We start from the raw sequence: 19,396 nt of genomic DNA, 5'->3' as shown, positions 1-19,396 counted from the left end.
TGCCCTTGTTTGGACCCTGTTATTAGTTTAGTACAGTCTTTTACAAAATATACATCTGTAAGTGAACACAGCAGGCAATACTGTAAATATTCCCATCGAATGTGGTATGGTGCAACCGCAGATGCATATGGACATACACAGGAACAGAAATCTATTTATTTATCATGTGTAGATTGGTTTTGTGATCACATGTTGCCTGCACCATTTCCATTGAATTCTACTATAGCTGACCCTGTGGAAGTACCTTTGCAACCCACAAATATTTCACATTCGGTGTGTTTGTGTTCAAATGGCACAGGGCAGTTTATGGGAATATCACAATGTACAAACCCTGTTGCAGGTCTTACAAGTCGAACAATCATGACTGCACATGGGACTGAGCACCAGCCAGCTTCTGGTTCAGTTAATATCACTTTCAAAGATGGACAGACAATATTAGTAAATGATTACCTTCATGCTCCTGCATATATGGGTATACCACCTATTGGAAATTTTTATTGGCTTTGTGGGAACAGAGCATTTCTTTTCCTACCGTCAGGATGGTCAGGGTGTTGCTATTTTGTTAATCTTACAATTGTTAACTTAGCCTTAGTTCCTGTTAATTTAATGCATAGTGTAAACCACATTGAGAAGCGAGAGATAGCAAAATTCTCAACCCTTGAAGCTTTCCATTGGCGTATTTCTTTAGGTGAAAAATGGGGAATTGGGTTGTTACCTTGGTACGGTGTAACATTCTTAGCCGATCACATTGACAATATTACCTATTCAATGTCTGCATTTGCCAATGAGACTATAAAAGGGTTTTATTTACTTCAAGCAAATGACAAATCTCATAGACTAACGTTATTAAAACATGAAATGGCTCTAGACTATCTTTTAGCCAAAACTGGAGGCCTGTGTTTAACTTTAAATTTGACAGGAGATGCTTGCGTTACTCTCATTCCTGACAATTCTGATAATATGACAAATGTTATAGCAACACACGGATTCGGGATGCTTTTGGGCCATCCGAGTCTTCGGGTTTCAGTTTTAGAAATTGGTTATCAGATAAGTTTGGTCCTTGGGGTGCTGGAGTTGTGCAAATTTTAATCCCTGTAGTTATTATGTTTAGTATGCTCCTGTGTTTTTGTACATGTGCACTCACTTGCATGCGGGCCCTGATGTATAAATGGTTAGGAGGAGTACTTGGAGGAGAATACACTTCACTTTATGTTAGCTTACCAACTGAATCGACAAATACTGCTGAAATACAGTTAAATGATTGGGCCCCGGGAAACCCATACACTGACAGTGATCTAGATATAGAAAGACCCTGACTAATGATGTAATATTGTGTTAATGCGCCCGTGTGGCACATAGCGTGTGGCACGTAGCGTGTGGCAAGTAGAGTGCGCAGCTAGGTTGGGAGCGGACATGTTGTCTCAGCGGCAGCAAGTTACATGTCGGGCCAGCTGTGCTGGGTAACCAGTTTATATATATTTTCCCAGTGCGTAAATGATTACGGGTGAGTTTTGTATGTTTTGCCTCTGTATTCCCCTATACGTTCATGTACTGGTCATGTATCGCCCGGGTTGCACCATATTATTAGAAACGCCACATTTGGTCACTTGAATGTTTATCGCTGATGTGCAGTTACTGGCCCCACCAACTTGCAGTGTCTATCTGTTGTTTATTGTTGCTGTTCTTTTCTCTCTGCTCTATCCACTCACCCCAACTGGTCGAGGCAGATGGCCGCCCAAACTGAGCCCGGTTCTGCTGGAGGTTTTTTTCTTCCGTTAAAGGGAGTTTTTTCCTCTCCACTGTCACCAAGTGCTTGCTCATAAGGGAATTGTTGGGTTTTTAGTTTTAGTTTTTGTAAAGTGCCTTGAGATGATTTGTATTGTGATTTGGCGCTATACAAATAAAATTGAATTGAAAATTGAATTGAATTGAATGCTGTTCGTGCATTCAGTTCGTTGTTTATCCGTTTATTTCCAAATCAGCACACAGTGATTAAGTTATGATGATATATTCCCTGACAACTGAACATTGTTGTTATTGGTATTTACCGTTGTTCCTTTGTATCTTTGTTTGTTACAGACCACACCCACACCTACAAACATATACCCATTCACTACTCTGTTCATTTCCAGATCCACATTCCCATTCACAATCCTGCACACACTTTACACAGCACATCCACATCCACACATCATATCCATACCTGATTGTGAGCCAGCCTGTACAAACAGCTGTGATTAAACCAGTTACACTGAGCCCCCCTCTCCTGTTTCTCTTACCGGAAACACACACCTCTATCTTTACCGCACCGCACCGCTCCCCTTCAGAGTGTCCCAGACATTTGAACACTATTCTCCATATTCTTCAAACCCTTCACATCCAGAAACACATCCTTGTTTACTTTCTTCTGACAACCTCTTGGTACCCATAAACGCACCAGCCAGTCCTTCCACCATATCCTGAGCAACTTTGATTCTTGCTCCCAACATTGAGTTGCATTGCATGCCATTAGTATGAGCTGTCCTCTGGACCAGGGATGAAGAAGGTTTTCATCCAGTGGAACATTTTGTCCTTCTTCATCATCTTGTTCTGCCTATGGAAGAACTCCACTTTGATGTCTTTGATGATGGGAATTTGATGAACTTGTGCTTGTCCTTGTGCCACATGTGAGTAAGTTTCGTTGTATCGATTTTGACTTTCAGCTGGTAGACCACAAACTGGGGATCACAGTCCCAATTCCCTTAATTGAAGCCCTGAGGGACTGGCTTGCTCGTGTTTTTAACAGTTCTGTCCCTGTAGGTGCCCTTGCCGAACATAGGGAGAGACTTAAATACCATTTTGTGGAAGAGCAGCACCACCGGCTTATACTCTGGCAGTACGTGGCTGTATTAGTAAACATAGATGCACTGACATGGGATCATCCTCCTCCCATACTCCTGTCCCATGTCCTGAGTTTAAGCCTCTGACAGCATCTCTAGTGTAGTTAATGAATCTCTGCTGGTTGTAATACAAATAATTTATCCAATCAACATTTTTGTTAATGCTTAACCACCAAAACAGAAAAGATTCAAACCCTGCTACAACTTGGTTTCTAGCTTTGTACTCGTCGGGAACTCCTCTGGGCACTCAGATGGCATCAATGTATACTCTCATATCAAAACTGCAGGCTGCTGCAGTGTCTCTTTTCACACGGTGTGGGCTGTCTAGGGAAGAACCAGACAGAGGCAACGCATAAAATGCCATCACCAATTGTATAAGAGCACAGGTTTCCTACCAGTCAGGTGGGAGCACTGGCCTCAATTGGTTTCCCCCACAATACCACCACAGGTCAACACGTGCAGTAACATGGTCCGTGAACCAGGAAGGGTCATAGCCTGCCCCAGGAGTGGTCACATTGGTGGTAGAGCTGCATCAGTGGAGATCACCGACCTTTCTCCCTGAAGAAGAGTTTCTCAAAAACAGGTATAATTAGCACTATAAGGTGTAAAGAAAGGTGGAGTAAGAGCAGGAGCAGGTGGCATCAACTAATGCAAAGACATTGTTTCCTGGCTGGAGGGCAGGTGGAAGCAAACAGCTGCCTGTTGGATCATTGTGTGGATTGAGTCTTATCAGTGTAACCTACATATTTTAGTGACACAGATATACTTGTCTGCCCATGTTAGCTGTTCCTGTCACACTTTACCACAGTTAACTACTTTACAAAAATCAAACTGGACAGTTTGAGTCTCATTGGCCCAAAAGATAAAAGTGGGCACATCATTAGCTCTCTTTGTCCTAGGTTTGGTTTGGTGTTGTTCATGGCATTACCTGGCTGTAGCAATTCCTTCTCAAGGGAGGAAAAGATACCAGGTCTTATCTCAGTGGAGTCAGTAGCGTTCTCTGGCTGTTGCAAACCTTTCTCAAAGAGAAACAGAATCAACATAACTGTGGGCAGCTATATGACAGTCAATACTCTTATTGTCAGTGTCACCCCACAAAACAGTCTAAAGGGGTGCCAGGGTCGATATGTTGGACCCTCCATGGCAAAATGTACTTCTGAGCAGTCTTCTCCCCAGGTCACTCTACTCCTCACTCACCTAATTCCCCTGGGTGTGGTTGGTTTCTTCACTGGTTTGAGACGAGTGGTCCCTATTGGTCCCACCCCCCTTTGTAGCCAGACTTCACCACAGGTTAGTTGGAGTTTAGAGTGAGTCCCTGCGGGTTTGACAGAATTACTCAGACAGTACTTTTACCTCTTTACAGTGTGTTAAATGAATCCAGGAAGGTCTTTCAACAATTCTCACAACCATGAGTATAGACTGCAGTACTTGGTAAGGTCCTTCCCAGCACAGAGAAAACCAATACTTCGTCTTGATCTTTTTTACAGAGACCCAGTCTCCTGGATTCACTCTAGAGACAGGTTCAGGCCTAGGACCCTCCTGTTGTGCATTAATACAACATTGACAACATTTTTATTATTCAACATTTTTGCCATGTAATCAGCAGTGGTCTCAGTCATGTGAGCACCCTCCTTAATGAATGGTTTTAACTCAGGAAGATGGTAACACTGCAGTAAGATGTTTAATTACCTGGTTTTCAAAATATGTGTCATTATTACAATAGACTTTCTCTGGAATTCCAAACCTGGGAATAATAGTAGTTGTCAGTGTTTTAGCTACTGTTAGTGCATCAGGATGCTTTGCTGGAAACACTTCAGTCTATTTGGTTAATGCATCAATGATCACTAAACAGTCTTTCTTTCCCTCACAGTTATTTAGTTCAATAAAATCCATGCAAATGTGTTAAAAGGATATTCAGGTAGTGGAAACTTTCCACTATTTCTTGTCACAATCTGTCCCTGTGGATTATTTTTACACATATTTCACATTGTTAATAATTTTTTTTAAGAGTAGTTTGTAAAGCCATATGTTGTAAACACTATGTTTACTAATCTACCATCCCTCCTGCTGACGTATGCACATTAGCATGTGTCACTACAGCTGCGTACCTAAATAAACTTTTAGGTAACACTACTTTTCATCTTCACATAGTTCACACTCTTTTCTCTTTGTTTTTGTTGTTACCCATGAGTCTTTTCATTTCTAAGGTTCACTGTTCTGTATGTCTGTAAGTATCTGCTCATCTGGATGTTCAACTGTAACTGTAGCTTGTAAAGGCAGTGGTTTCTGTGCTGCTGATTTAGCAACTTCGTCATCTTTACAATTACCAAGAGAAATCATGTCTAGTCCTCACATTTGTGTCGAACTTACAATCAGCAACCTCTTTAGGCAGCTGCACAGCATCTAACAGCTGTAAAATAAGATCTTAGTATGTGATGGTCTGACCAGATGATGTGATCATTCCTCTGTTCTTCCACTGCTGAGCAAACACATGTACAGTTGAAAATCCATAATTGTTATCAGTGTAGATATTAGCTACTTTTACTTCTCATAATTTACAAGCTTCTGTTAAGGTAATACTGTAAGTCCCCCAGCCTGCAATGACAAATGAGATGGTAGTGATTCAGCTTTAAAACATCTTTAAGGGTTACAACAGTATATCCTGTAGAATTAGATCAGTCTGAGTTTATTTTTTTTTACAAGATCCATCTACAAACATTGTCATTTCAGCATCTTTATAAGGTGTGTCAGTTTGGTCAGCCCTGGGCAACAACACTCTATTCTCAGTTTCAGCAATACAATCGTGGCCGACCATCCTCAGCTATAGGCATTAATGTAGCAGGATTAAAGGTTGTACATCGTTCAGTTGTGAGATGTGGCTGTGAAAGCGATGTAGTCATGGAGGACAGATGTTTAGCTGGTGACATGTATGCTAATCTTGTTTTGCAACAACAGGACAGAGACTGCATGTGGAACCTTTAGTGTCAGAGGATGGAACAACATGATGTTTGCTGAAGCTTGGACTGTCATGGAGGCTGCAATAACAGCTTGAACACACACAGGCATTGCTATTGGATCCAGTTGGGCAGAATAATAAGCAATAGGCCTGTTTTGTCAGCACTGAAGTCATGTGACCATTTTTACAATCAACAGTTTGCATAAAACAGTTTTCATAGTTAGGCAGTCCTAAAACAGAGGTGCTGGTCAGGGTCTTTTTAAGACCATCAAAGGCTTTTTATGCATTTTCAGTCATTTTATTTTATCATAAGTTTCCATAGGTGTGTCATAAATCAGTTTCAACAATGGACTAGACAACTCTGAATAGTTTGGTATCCATGCTCTGCAGAAGTTTGTCATACCTAAGAAAAACATCATCTGTCTTTTAGTTTGTGGTTTGGTGCTTTAAGTATAGCTTCTTTTCTGTCTGAGTCTAGAGCTCTCCCTTGCTGTGAAAGGTCGTGACCTAGGTATCTAACTAACCGTTTTTTGTTTTTTTTTTACAACTAGTTTGCTCTTACTCACTCTGTGTCCCTGTTCTGCTAGAAAATTAAGCAGAGCTATGGTGTTTGTTTTGCATTGTTCTTGTGTTTCAGAGCATATCCAAATTTCATTTACATACAAATACGTATTTGACTTCTTGCAGGAGGTGGGAAACTTAACTTAGTTAGCAGACATTACTTGGGAAAAGATGGTAGGAGACTCACAATAACCCTGTGGAATCCACGTCCAAGTCCATCTTTTGCCTGAAAACTCAAATGCAAACCAGAATTATCATTGTTTGTCAACTTCAATAGAGAAAAATGCATTTGCCACATCAATGACAGTGAACCACTTTGAGCTGGGCTTGACGTTATTCAGCAGGGTGTGTGGGCTGGTACCAGTGGGGCTCTAGGTATCTCTGATAATGCCTGCTTTTAGTAATGAGTCAAATACTGGTTTAATTCCTTCAGCAGCCTCAGGTGTTAGTGGATATTGTCTTTGAAAGGGCCTGAAGGTTCCTTTTGGTGTTATTTTAACTGGTTCTACTCCTTTGATTTTCCCCACATCTGCTGCTCCTATAGACCATAAATACGTGTCTCTTAGACCCCATCCCGACTAGACTGCTTAAAGACACCCTGCCATTAATCAACTCATCTTTATTGGACTTGGTAAATTTATCTCTAGTATCAGGCTACGTACCACAGGCCTTTAAGACTGCAGTAATCAAACCTTTACTCAAAAAGCCTAGTCTTGATCCAGGAGTCTTGGCTAATTATAGACCAATATCCAACCTGCCATTTATTTCTAAAATCCTAGAAAAACATGTTGCTAAGCAGCTATCAGACCACTTACACAGGAATGAACTATTTGAAGATTTCCAATCAGGATTTAGAGCACATCATAGTACAGAAACAGCACTGTTGAAAGTTACCAACGATCTTCTCTTAGCCTCAGATAATGGACTTGTTTCGATACTTGTCCTCCTAGACCTTAGTGCAGCATTCGACACCATTGACCACAACATCTTATTACAGAGACTGGAGCATGTGATTGGTATCAGAGGAACAGCGTTAAAGTGGTTCCAATCCTATTTATCGGACAGATTCCAGTTTGTTCATGTCCATGATGAACCTTCCACACGAACAAAAGTTAGTTATGGAGTTCCACAAGGCTCCGTGCTAGGACCGATTCTGTTCACCCTGTACATGCTTCCTTTAGGATATGTCACTAGGAAGCACTCTATTAATTACCACTGCTATACAGATGACACTCAGTTATATCTATCTATTAAACCTGTTAACACAAACCAGTTAACCAGACTTCAAGCCTGTCTAACTGACATCAAGGCCTGGATGACCAGTAACTTTTTACTTTTAAACTCGGAGAAAACAGAAGTCATTATATTTGGGCCAAAAAACCTCAGAAATAACTTTTCTAAAATTATAGCTACTCTAGATGGCATAGCCCTGGCCTCCAGCACTACAGTAAAAAACCTTGGAGTTATTTTTGACCAGGACATGTCCTTTAACTCACACATAAAACAAGTCTCTAGAACTGCATTCTTTCACCTGCGCAACATTTCCAAAATTAGGAACATCCTGTCTCAAAATGATGCAGAAAAACTAGTCCATGCATTTGTTACCTCAAGGCTAGATTACTGTAACTCATTACTATCTGGATGTCCCAATATCTCCATAAAAAGCCTCCAATTAATCCAGAATGCCGCAGCTAGAGTCCTGACAGGAACTAGCAAGAGAGATCATATTTCTCCTATATTGGCTTCTCTTCATTGGCTCCCTGTAAAATATAGAATAGAATTTAAAATCCTTCTTCTCACATACAAATCCCTTCATAATCAAGCTCCTTCATACCTTAAAGACCTCATAGTACCATATTATCCCAATAGACCACTTCGCTCTCAGAGTGCAGGTCTACTTGTGGTTCCCAGAGTTTCCAAAAGCAGAATGGGAGGCAGAGCCTTTAGTTATCAAGCTCCTCTCCTGTGGAACCAGCTCCCAGTCTGGGTTCAGGAGGCAGACACTCTCTATACTTTTAAGGCTAGACTTAAAACCTTCCTCTTTGACAAAGCATATAATTAGGGCTGGCTTCAGGCAACCCTGAACCATCCCTTAGTTATGCTGCTATAGGCCTAGACTGCCCGAGGACCATCGGTGCACTGAGCTCCCCTACCCTACCCCCCCCCCCCTTTCCCTCCCCCTTCCCCTCCCTTCTCTTCTCTCCTCCCCCCTCACATGTATATTCCACCATTGAATGTCACTAACCTTGTGCTCTCTCCCTCCCTCTCTCTCTCTCTCTCTCTCTCTGTACCTTCTGCAGGTGTCCCTAGTCCTGGAGCTGTATATCACTGATGTGCAGTTACTGGCCCCACCAACTTGCAGTGTCTATTTGTTGTTTATTGTTGCTGTTCTTTTCTCTCTGCTCTATCCACTCACCCCAACCGGTCGAGGCAGATGGCCGCCCAAATTGAGCCCGGTTCTGCTGGAGGTTTTTTCTTCCATTAAAGGGAGTTTTTCCTCTCCACTGTCGCCAAGTGCTTGCTCATAAGGGAATTGTTGGGTTTTTAGTTTTAGTTTTAGTTTTTGTAAAGTGCCTTGAGATGATTTGTATTGTGATTTGGCGCTATACAAATAAAATTGAATTGAATTGAATTGAATTACTATTTATTACTTTCACTACAAGACTACCTGAATTTTGCTTTGGGGATCAGTACAGTTTGTCATATCTCATCATATAATCATGGTAAATTTTGTTTTTAATTTAAAGTCAGAAACGTAAGCATTCATCTATCCATTTGCTTTCATTTTTTTCTTTTCAGCACTTTGAGGACTTGACTAAAAGCAGATATTGTATTCTATATGTATTTTTAAAAGGTATAAGACATCCACATATATATTAATTCAGTGGTCAAAAGACTATGAACACTGAGAAAATGCTACAAGTACAGCTGTAAAAAAATGGTTAGCTTTAATATTAAGAGCAAGGCTGCTGACTTAGTCTGAGCAGTTCTGGATGTGTATGGATTTTCTTACACAAGAAAGATTCTGGCACAGCAACAGTTTTTGAATGACAAAAATGAATCGCAGACTTCTTAAAACATACAAAACTAACTTAAGAGAAGGTCTAAGTAGTAGCTGTTACTAAGTTTGAACTTGACATGTTTAAAAGCAACATAAAAGCACCACTAGAAAGCCTGCAGAGAAGTGCTTTACTTAAAACACACAAACCAACATAGAGCATGTGCCACTGCCATGTCAGTCAAACACTTTATTCTGCATTATGTACAGGTCATCCTATTAAAACTCTTTATACAGTATGTACACATTCAAATAAATCAGTATGTTACAGCGTGTGCAGTGGCAACATGTTGATAATCCAGGAAAAATAAGAGTGATGCATGTTAAAGGAAACAAAAGTTGATTAGTTTCCTTCAATTTGAATCCACTGGATTGGGCGCTGGTCCAGTTTCTGTGTAACATGGGGATGTGATGAATCGGAACACCTTCATACTGCAGAAAGCTGAATTAAACAAAAAAACAAACACCCAAAAAAAAAAAAAAAGTCAAAGACTTTCTAATACATCTTCTAACAGTCCAGATAAATAGGTCACTGTGTCTCCTGGCAGTCTGAGTCCAACTTGTCAGACAGGAAGGCGAGAGCCATGAGGAAGAGGGGCAATGAAGAATCAAAGCGTCAAACTATCACCAGATTATTCACATCCAGAGTCCCTGTTAGTCCAGAGCAATATGTGAGTCACAACACACATGGATCAGTTGTCTGGAGGTGGCAATGATGATGATGACGATGTTGCTGTTTCCAGCTTACGAAGGCGCCGGCGCCTCAGCTCAGCTGCGTTCGGCTCGCTGTCATCCTCCAATGCTCCTTCATCAATATTTTCTTTTCTTTCTGTGTCTGAGGCAGACGTAGTGGAGTCAGCTTGATTAGAGGACACTGTGGCTCCGCTCACTTGATCAGCTAAAAAAAAAAAAAAATTAAAAAAAATTTTTTAAAAAGTAGCAAATCAGTGTCCCATGTTTCTGATTAATTTGCCTTGGCTCTCTCCACACACAGTATGCACCTGATGTGAACTGTTAGGTTACTTACAGCTGGCGGAGTTCTTCTCCTGGCTGGGACTTTCTGTACTACTCCCAACTGCACGGGATGATGCAGTGTGGTTTGTCCCACTGGCTTCTCCAGAGCTGCCTTCAGTCCGAGGAGGGCTGTGGACAATGAAGCATTCAATTGAAAGTTTCAGTTCTCGGAAAACATGAAAGATAACACTTTTCCATCTTTGCAAAGGATTTTATCATTCCAGACAATGTGACCATTTATTGGAAACTCCAACTTCATTGAAGGTAATTAAATGCTTCCCACATTATAATAACTAGATATGAGACCAAACAAATCTGGTTAGAAAATAATACAAAAATGAGGCTCTAGTATAAGTGTTTTAACTTTAATTTGGCAAAAGAGTCAGTAAGGTCAGTTACGTGAGTGTGGCGACCGTGCTGAGGTAGTGGTGGATGTTGAGCATGGCAGCATCCAACAGGGTGTGGATGTTTTGTAGACACTGGAGTCTGGCCTCAAGGCCCCGCCGGCCTTCAGCCTCCAGCTCCCTCAGCTCCTCCTCGGACAGCTGGGACAGAGATGGAGGAGGGGGAGGCATTGACGACACTAGAGAGGAGAGGACAGAATAAACTGTGACACTGACATGCCGACTGATCAAATAAGCTAAGCTAAGTTAAACATTGTCAAGTCTTTACGAACATTTGCAGACTAGATATCTGATATTAAACATACAGTATGAATGGCCAAAAAATAAACAAAATAATTTAAACTGACCTCAGGTGATCTCAATAAACTTATAATTCAATAGACAAATTAATGCAGGCGTTAAAACTAGGTTTTTCCAGTTGAGAATTTTAGCAAGGTAATACCTTTTCTCTCCCTTCATGACTTGGAGAAGGTAATACACGTTTTTAAGTTATTGTGATGCTTTGTACGCTGGAATACACCAATCATCTCTTTTCATTACCTGACAAATATTCTCTCTACATTGGCTCCCAATCCAATTTATGATTGATTTTAAGCTTCTGCTTTTTGTTTGTAACTTTTTAGTTCAGATTAGTTTCAAAATTCCTCAGTCTAGGACGGGTGGGTAATCAGTGGAATAGCCTCCCTAACAATATTCCATTACCATTGCCTGGCCACTTTGTAGCCTAAATTAAAAATTTATTTGTTTACACTGGAATTCTCAAGCCAATAGTGTGGCGGTAGTGATTTGTCTATGTCTCCTGTTCTTATGTTTTCTCTAGCATCCTGTTGTTTTGTTGCTGAGCACTTAGGTTGGCTGTTGTCTTGGTGAGTGCTATACAAATAAATTTGACTGGCTGATTGAGAGCAACAACAATTGACAAAGGATAAGCTGAACTTGTGTATATGGAAAAAGTGACTGTCCTTACCAAAAGGAGGAGGTGGTGGCATGGGGAGCCATGGTGTGGTGGGGAAGGGAGGAGGTGGGAAGGACATGGGGAAGCCTGGGACTGCTGATCCTGGAGCGGAAGCTGCTGTAGCTGTGTCTGCAGCAGATGAGGTGGGCTGACTCGTACCTGAGGGAAATACATTACATTTTAATGATCTTGGAAGTTGCTAAGTACTCACATATTTCGGAAAAAACAACAATACAATTACTGATACTCCATTTGCGGGTGCAAAGGCCATGGAGCAATGGGTTTAAGATGCTACATGCAATCACCCAGTGATGGAACATGCTAGGATAAGCACATCAACTACAACTGAACACAGGATGTTCAACGTCTGTGATTAGATCGTTAAATTAAGTCATTGGATTCATAATCACACAAAACACCCACAACGAGCTGTTGTCAGCTGTCTCAGCTACTCCGCTGTCAGTGAACGGTACAGGACTTCATTCATACCGTTCTCCATCCTTCTATTTAATAACTCCCCCCTTTGCAGCAGATGACTTCATCATCCTCCACTGTCTCTTCTGTGGTGTTGACTATTTATGTTTGTATATAGTGTATATTTACTTCTATGTGTGTATATTTTATATATGCAAATGTTGTATGTTCTGCTTTATTATTCTATTTTCATTTTTTTATTATTATTTTATATTTTTCAAGAGTGTCTGTGTGTAACTGAGCTACTGTAACTAAGGAATTTCCCTTGTGGATCTAATCTAAACATATCTATCTAATCTAATCCAAATCAGTAAATGGTAGTGATCACACTGGGACCTCCTTTTTGTTTTACAATCACAGAATCATAACAATCTTTATTGTAAACAACTGATGAGGCTGTATGAGGGATCCTTACCAGCTGCCTGTGTAGTCTCTGTGCTGCTTTGTGGAGCATCAGTGGCACCAGGAGCTGCAACTGCTGCAGCAGGAGGGGGCACTGCCGGGAAGGGGCCCCAGAAGGGAAAGATGCCAGGAGGAAAACCTGGTAACATGCCCGGAGCCACTGGAGCGGAAACAGAAAAAGTTAAAATGTACATTCACCAGAGGACTCGTCAAAACATATTTAACACTTTCTGCAGAGTTCAGTATTATTGACAAGGCTGCTTCCTAATTAACAGGAAAAGGTTGACAAAGTAGCGTTTGTTCGAATATAGAACCAGGATTTCTGGACAATTTATTCAAAACTTAAAGCCCTTATGCATAGAATTGAAAACTGTCTGACTCTGGCACATCACAGTGCATAGTACTACACTGGATGAATATACAGAAAACAACTCAGTGTGCATAACTTTTCGCTGATATTGTCTCATTTTGTGGTGAAGACCAAGCTGAGCGAAAAGGCGAAGCTCTCGATTTACTGGTCAATCTACGTTCCTACTCTCACCTATGGTCATGAGCTTTGGGTTATGACCGAAACGTCAAGATCTCAGATACAAGCGGCTAAAATGAGCTTCCTTCACAGGGTGGCCGGGCGATAGGGTGAGGAGCTCGGAGTAGAGCTGCTGCTCCTCCATATCGAGAGGAGCCAGCTGAGGTGGCTCAGGTACCTGTACCGGATGCCTCCTGGGCACCTCGCTGGGGAGGTGTTCCGGGCATGTCCCACCGAGAGAACCCGGGGAAGACCCAGGACACGCTTGAGGGACTATATCACTCAGCTGACCTGGGAACGCCTCAGTGTCCCTCCACGGATGAGCTGGAGGAATTGTTGAGGTAAAAGGACGTTTGGGCATCCCTGCTTAGGCTAGTGGCCCCGTGACCCAGCCCCGGATAAGCGGAAAAAGATGGATGGATGGGTGGATGTTTCATTATTCTCCAACAAAAACAAGTGCAGTACTGCATACATTGTTTTAGAGGAATGCTTCTTCTCCACTTTTCTCTTTTATAATTTTAAAGCTGAATGCACCCACATGACAGGTGTTCTGCATCACTAATAACCTCAGTGTGGACAGCGGTCATGCAGCAGGAACATGGAGATTGTGCTCATGCGTACTGGTTTTGGCTCTCACCATTAGCAGGTGGGGCTGGAGGGGCGTTGGCCGGTGCTGGAGGTGCAGGGGGTGGGGCCTGAGCTGGGGCTGGTGTCTGATTGTTATTAGACGCTCGGAGGACATCCATGCGACAGGTAGGACAGGTCTGCTGCCTCTGGAACCAGGAGCGTAGGCAGCTATTGGGAGACACGGAGGGCCACAACATTACTTAAAATTCTACAAGATCATAAATAAACACAATACCAAGGCTTCTTGTTTAAAGTCACACAGTCTTGTTTAATTTGTCACACAGACTTGTTTTCTGTTTAAACACTGGAAGTGTTTAACATGGGTTGCTGCAGACCCTGACCATGTCTAACAAAGTTGCCCGTTTGCAGTCTAGAATCGCTCCTGGTGATTCTGACTGTTTACCACAGGACTTACCTGGAGTGGAAAATGTGATTACAAGGGAGTTTCTTGGCTCCAGTGACCATTTCTTCACGACAGATGATACAGACATTGTCAGAAGCCTGCAGATCTTCAGGAGTAGCATCAGGATAGCTGAATGCAAAATAAACAATCACAAACAAAATAAACAGCAGTTCTAGTCAGAGCACTTATCCAGATTTTTATTTGGTCTTCTACTACCTGTCTATATGTCCCCACAAATCCCTGACTAAAGACTAGATGATTGCTACCATGAAAGTTGAGATTACAGATGAGAAAAACTAACCAAAAAATGTTTACACCTAAAATGTACACTACGCAAACTAAATGGCTTGCATAAGAACTTGACAAAATTACTGTGTAATAGTAGCACTAAACAGAGAATAGATATTATTGTTAAACTAGAAAAGGCAATTTCTGAAGAAATTGCGTTGGGATTGCTGACTGCTGAAAAATGCCTGAGCTAAACTGCGTTTCTGGCTGCTAAACAGCTGAAGCTGGTTTGAATTAGCAGTGGACTATATACTAAGTGATATAATTTGTATGAAGGAGCAAGGAAGTTGCATTAATACATAAAAAATAGAAAAGTGAATGAATAATGTAATGAAAGCGTTTTCAGTGGGGAAAAAAATGGTGAAAATCCTGATTTTTACAAATGCAACATGTTACAATCAGGAAACTTTACTCACAGTGTATTCATGTTGCGGATGGCCCTCCGTGACATTATGGCATCTGTTACAGCTTTCTTGAACTGCCTAGTTGGGAGACAAAACAATGCAAGACCTAAAGCACACCTTAACTATGACATCAAAAATAATGTCTGATTAAAAAACAACTGCCTTTCCAGAAGCAAATCAAGTACTGGAATATAGCTTCTGAGCATCACACAACCCAGAACCACAAAGCCACTCACCTCATAGCCAGATACATGGGGCGGATTGCAAACAGGGGGAAAGTGTGAACCTTTATCATGATGGTCATGAAGGCAATATATAGTAGTACTTTGATGAAACCTGAAATTAAAACATCAAATGTTTTAATATAGTTGCAAATATTCAGTATTTTTATACACACACACACACACAGTTAAAAAACAGAAAAATAGAATTAAAAAAATAATAGAACCTGTGAAAAGCTCAGTGTAGAGCATGTACACAGCCTTATTGTCCCAGGGGTTTTCACTTTGCAGGTCAATAGTGTGCAGTACATACTTGATCAAGGTCGTCAGCACCATGGTCAGCAGGATGGCATACTAAGGTGCACACACAGGGAGGAGAAACCTTATTTGAAAAAGGTTTTCAAATCACTAGCATGCATATTAACTACTGCAACCATGAAGTTTGAACACAAGACAGGACACAAAGTTCATGGATTATTTAAGTGGAAGCCACTGTTCTATAAAAAAAAAATTTTTTAAAAAATCATTTAAGTTTCAATTCAAACTGCTAGATACTATTTCTGTGGGACTAAGCAACTCAGCGACCAGATGAAAACATCAACAAAGACTGAGAGGGGAGTGAAAGGACTCGGTCTACCACGTAAGGATTATTGTTAAGAAAGGATCAAAGGTGAGTTGAATAAGACTTTTGTTGACCATTAAAAATGCAGAGCTCAAATTTAATTTCAGTATAGCGCAGCAAACCTCAAATCCAAAAACAAGCTGAACCGAGGCTCCTCGGGTAATGATGCTGTGACAGGCATGGTTGACAAACAGGAAATCCAGGACACCCAGCAGTCCCATGAGAGCTGCAGGAAATAAAGAAAAAAATACTTCTAAGGGGGGTTGTAGTACTTACTTTATATGAAGAGCCTATACAGAAATGTGGAAAAGGGGTATTTGCTTTTGTTCAAGATATACACGCATACAATATACAGCTCTCCTGAATGCAACCGTTAAATCAATGTTTATTGTAAAGATAAGAATGAATTTCACAGCAAATTTAACAAAATTGTCTTCTGATCTGTTCATGTCATGTTGCACCTGGCCTGGTAAAAGCATGATTTGCAAACAGTTTCGTTTAGCTGAAAGACTTGTTTAAACAGTACAATTAGTGGAAATGAAAGAGAAACACAGAGGGGGATGAAAAAAATGTCAACCTAGAGGAGCTGGTAGAATAAGATATGTGATGTGGCTGATAGCATGTACTTACATAATACCCTCATGTGAAAAACCCAGGATATGTTTGGACTCCGTTCCATCTGACAGAAAAATAGATTAAAATGACAGAATTACACATTATTATAATGGTACTTAAAGCTCCTGCACTTACCTTGCCCTCTCCAGACAGGGTATACATTTCAAAGAGTGGAAATTTCTGATTCACAGTAAAGAAAGGGCACTTACGCTAAATGTGTAACTGAATTATCAGCTACACAATGTCAGTTGACAATGTTTGTTTAAGTCTTAGCCACACGTCATCTGTCTCATGTTTCCTTTCCTTTCCTACAGTCTACTTGTATTATATTTTCATACAGTAGATTAACTTTCTTGAGAAAATGAGGAAGTTGTTTTTCTGTTAACACTCACAAAATCTACCCGGTCTTCAGCCAACCAGTGGAAGCACTTAAGGAAGAGCAGCAGGGTGAAGAGGGCGACAAAGCGAGGCGAAAAATCATCCCTGAAGACAGTGAATGCCAGACATGTCTCAGTCACTGCGTACCAGGAGCGCTCAATGAGGTGCTGATGGCAGAGAGGGAAGACCATTAATATAAAACAGTCTGATTGGCTCCACCGTTGTCATTTAAACAGAGGCCATGCATTAAATACTAAAGTTCATGTGTGTTATGAATAAAATCTGTAAATAATAAATGTAAACAGAACTCTACCTCCATCTCGGCAGCCCTTAGCTGTCCAAAAAAGACCTTCCTCATGAACTTCCCCAGCAGAAACACTAGCACAAAGGCTTGAATGTACAAAACCTGATGCAATAAAAGAAACATATACACATGCAAATCTTACTGGTCAAAAAGTCACTGATATGACCTTTTAGGAAATATTACCAAACATGAAGGTATTAATATGAGTGAACTCAAATAATTCAACCAAATTCCAGCTTTTTGGTACTGCTCTTACCGCCATGCTGGGGCTGCTCTTGGTGAGGTAGACTACAGTTGGGTAGAACTGATGTTTGAGCAGGTAAGCATGTGCAACCACAGCCCCGGTCAGCACCAGACTGGTGGCAGTCACCAAGGTTGCTCGCACCATTTTGGACTCAGCTATAGATACTGTAAAAAGGAAGCAGAAGGAGGAAGATAAGGAGACAAAGTTGTTGCAGGTGAAAGATAACAGATGCTGCAGAGCAACATGCAAATGATGGGTAACTGGAGAGAAACGCTCTTAATGAGATATATCTGCTAGGTTTGATTTAATCTGGTTTATACAGACAAGAAAAAATAAAATACATGGTCACAAACCTTTGAAAACAGACATCAATAATGAGAGCTCTGCTGTGCAAGCTATCTGGTCATTCTGGTCAAAACTGAGTTTTTGAGAAACAATCCCAAAGTGTCACATGCATCCTCAGCAAGCCTAAGCCTTTAGTAAGTCAAAAATATTTGTGGGTTTTAGGGAGGCATTGATGCATTATTTTTTTATGTCTATTCTTCTGTGTTTTTTTTTTTTTTTTTGTATTTTTTTAGAGGAATGTGTGCTTCCTTTAATGGGGCAGCCAGAACCTCTCTCTCCCTCTGACTTTATCAGAATGTGCAGAGAAGTGAGAGGTTAGGGAACTGAAAAATGCAGGGTTAGGGTTAGTTTAGAATACAACCGCAATTTAACAGCTTAAGTTTCTAACTTTCAAGTTCATGTTGCTGATTTCTGAAAACTGGGTTATACAATTTACAGTTTTAAAGGCATTCAAACAACTACCGTGGACAAGCAGCCAAACTCTAAATGACAGTGTTGACACACCCCAATGGGAATTTCAAATTAGTCAAATGTCTACTATATAACCAGAGGCCAAATACCAGTAATGAAGATGACCATTTATGTATCAACAACATATCATTTATTTTGTTGATTAGTACAAAAAACTGTTAATTTTATAAATAATCCAGTACCTGGATAATGAAATCTAAATGACAATGCTTGGGTCTCTTCAGATCTTTGTTAATCTGAGGCTGTATGAGGCAAATTAGTGATTTGTGATATTGAACTACACACATGTATATAAAATTGGACATGACCTTTTGTCAAGCATTACTGAAGCTAGCAGGTCAACATGTTTAATTTGATCTTGTGTTTTTAAAAGTGCAAAGAGCTCCTGCAGAGTTTTACCTTCACCACACCTTCAGTGCACTTGGCTAACCAACATGGCTGTAAGATCCGGTGAGAAGAGTTTCAGACTGGATGCAAAGTGCCAATCCTAACTGCAAATAATCCTTTAAAATGACCACTGGAGCTAGCACACTTTAAGAAGTCACTGACAGGACTTTAAGGCAACACAAAATAAGAGAAGTTGTCACAAATCCGACTAATCTCGACAAGGCTTTCAAAGAAAGAGACCCGTCAGCTTGTAAACGTTAGATAGTGATGTAACGTTACTTCTAAAAAGCTGTCTGTACGTATATTAGTTTGTATTAGTGTCGTTACTTTAGTCCAGGTAGTATTAAAGACAGGTAGCTAATTAGGTTAGTTAGCTGGTGTTAGCTAATGTTAGCTGGTAACGTTACAGCTGCGAAGCTTACCGAGTCGATGTCTGCGGAAGACTTGCTCCTTGCTCAATTTGACAGATTTCTCCTTAACTACTACAATCTCTATATTCTCACCACCTACACCATTTCCATTCTTTAACACTAGCCCGTCTATATTATATATTATCCTCGCCCCTGTTTGTCTGGCTACGTGTTTATCTTTGGCTTGTTCACTGGGAGCCACCTCACATCCGGCTGCTGAGATAATTTGACGCAAGAGAAATTCTACGTATCAGTGACACGTTGCCTGTTTTCTGACAGTTAGTTGGTATAAAAAGCATTTAGAAAATTGACCCTAGCCAGGATTTTTATATTTGCTTTAAAGTTAAAATTGTATGGGTCGTATTTGTGAATGTATTTTGTGCATTGAATTTGTAAGATACTCATCTTCTATGAGATTTACGGTACCTACCAACGTGGACCAATTAGA

At 40.8% G+C, this 19,396-nt stretch overlaps 1 protein-coding gene across 1 annotated transcript; it reads right to left on the bottom strand.

The window, feature by feature from the left end:
- Positions 1 to 9,584: 9,584 nt before the first annotated feature.
- syvn1 (synovial apoptosis inhibitor 1, synoviolin) lies at positions 9,585 to 19,147 on the bottom strand. Its single transcript, XM_026331084.1, has 16 exons — positions 18,961 to 19,147; positions 17,348 to 17,499; positions 17,101 to 17,193; positions 16,802 to 16,954; positions 16,425 to 16,473; positions 15,917 to 16,020; positions 15,400 to 15,526; positions 15,188 to 15,287; positions 14,964 to 15,029; positions 14,272 to 14,388; positions 13,867 to 14,024; positions 12,717 to 12,863; positions 11,840 to 11,986; positions 10,868 to 11,051; positions 10,482 to 10,597; positions 9,585 to 10,352 (listed from the first exon to the last, which is right to left on the bottom strand). Exons 2-16 carry the CDS (start codon positions 17,477 to 17,479, stop codon positions 10,147 to 10,149), a joined length of 1,899 nt encoding a protein of 632 aa, XP_026186869.1. The 5' UTR covers positions 17,480 to 17,499; positions 18,961 to 19,147; the 3' UTR covers positions 9,585 to 10,146.
- Between the last annotated feature and the right edge of the window lie 249 nt (positions 19,148 to 19,396).

This window comes from Mastacembelus armatus, chromosome 10 (assembly GCF_900324485.2).
Source record: "Mastacembelus armatus chromosome 10, fMasArm1.2, whole genome shotgun sequence".
Taxonomy (NCBI): Eukaryota; Metazoa; Chordata; class Actinopteri; order Synbranchiformes; family Mastacembelidae; genus Mastacembelus; species Mastacembelus armatus.
This window is presented reverse-complemented; position numbering and strand designations above follow the sequence as displayed.

Bases quoted from the DNA above. Each gene is read 5' to 3' on its own strand.
- syvn1 (XM_026331084.1), bottom strand. From the start codon at position 17,479: ATGGTGCGAGCAACCTTGGTGACTGCCACCAGTCTGGTGCTGACCGGG. The intron at 14,389-14,963 runs GTGAGTAAAGTT...TTTTGCATTCAG, and splicing joins ATCCGCAACATGAATACACT to CTATCCTGATGCTACTCCTG. The intron at 12,864-13,866 runs GTGAGAGCCAAA...TTTCCGCTCCAG, and splicing joins TCCAGCCCCACCTGCTAATG to TGGCTCCGGGCATGTTACCA.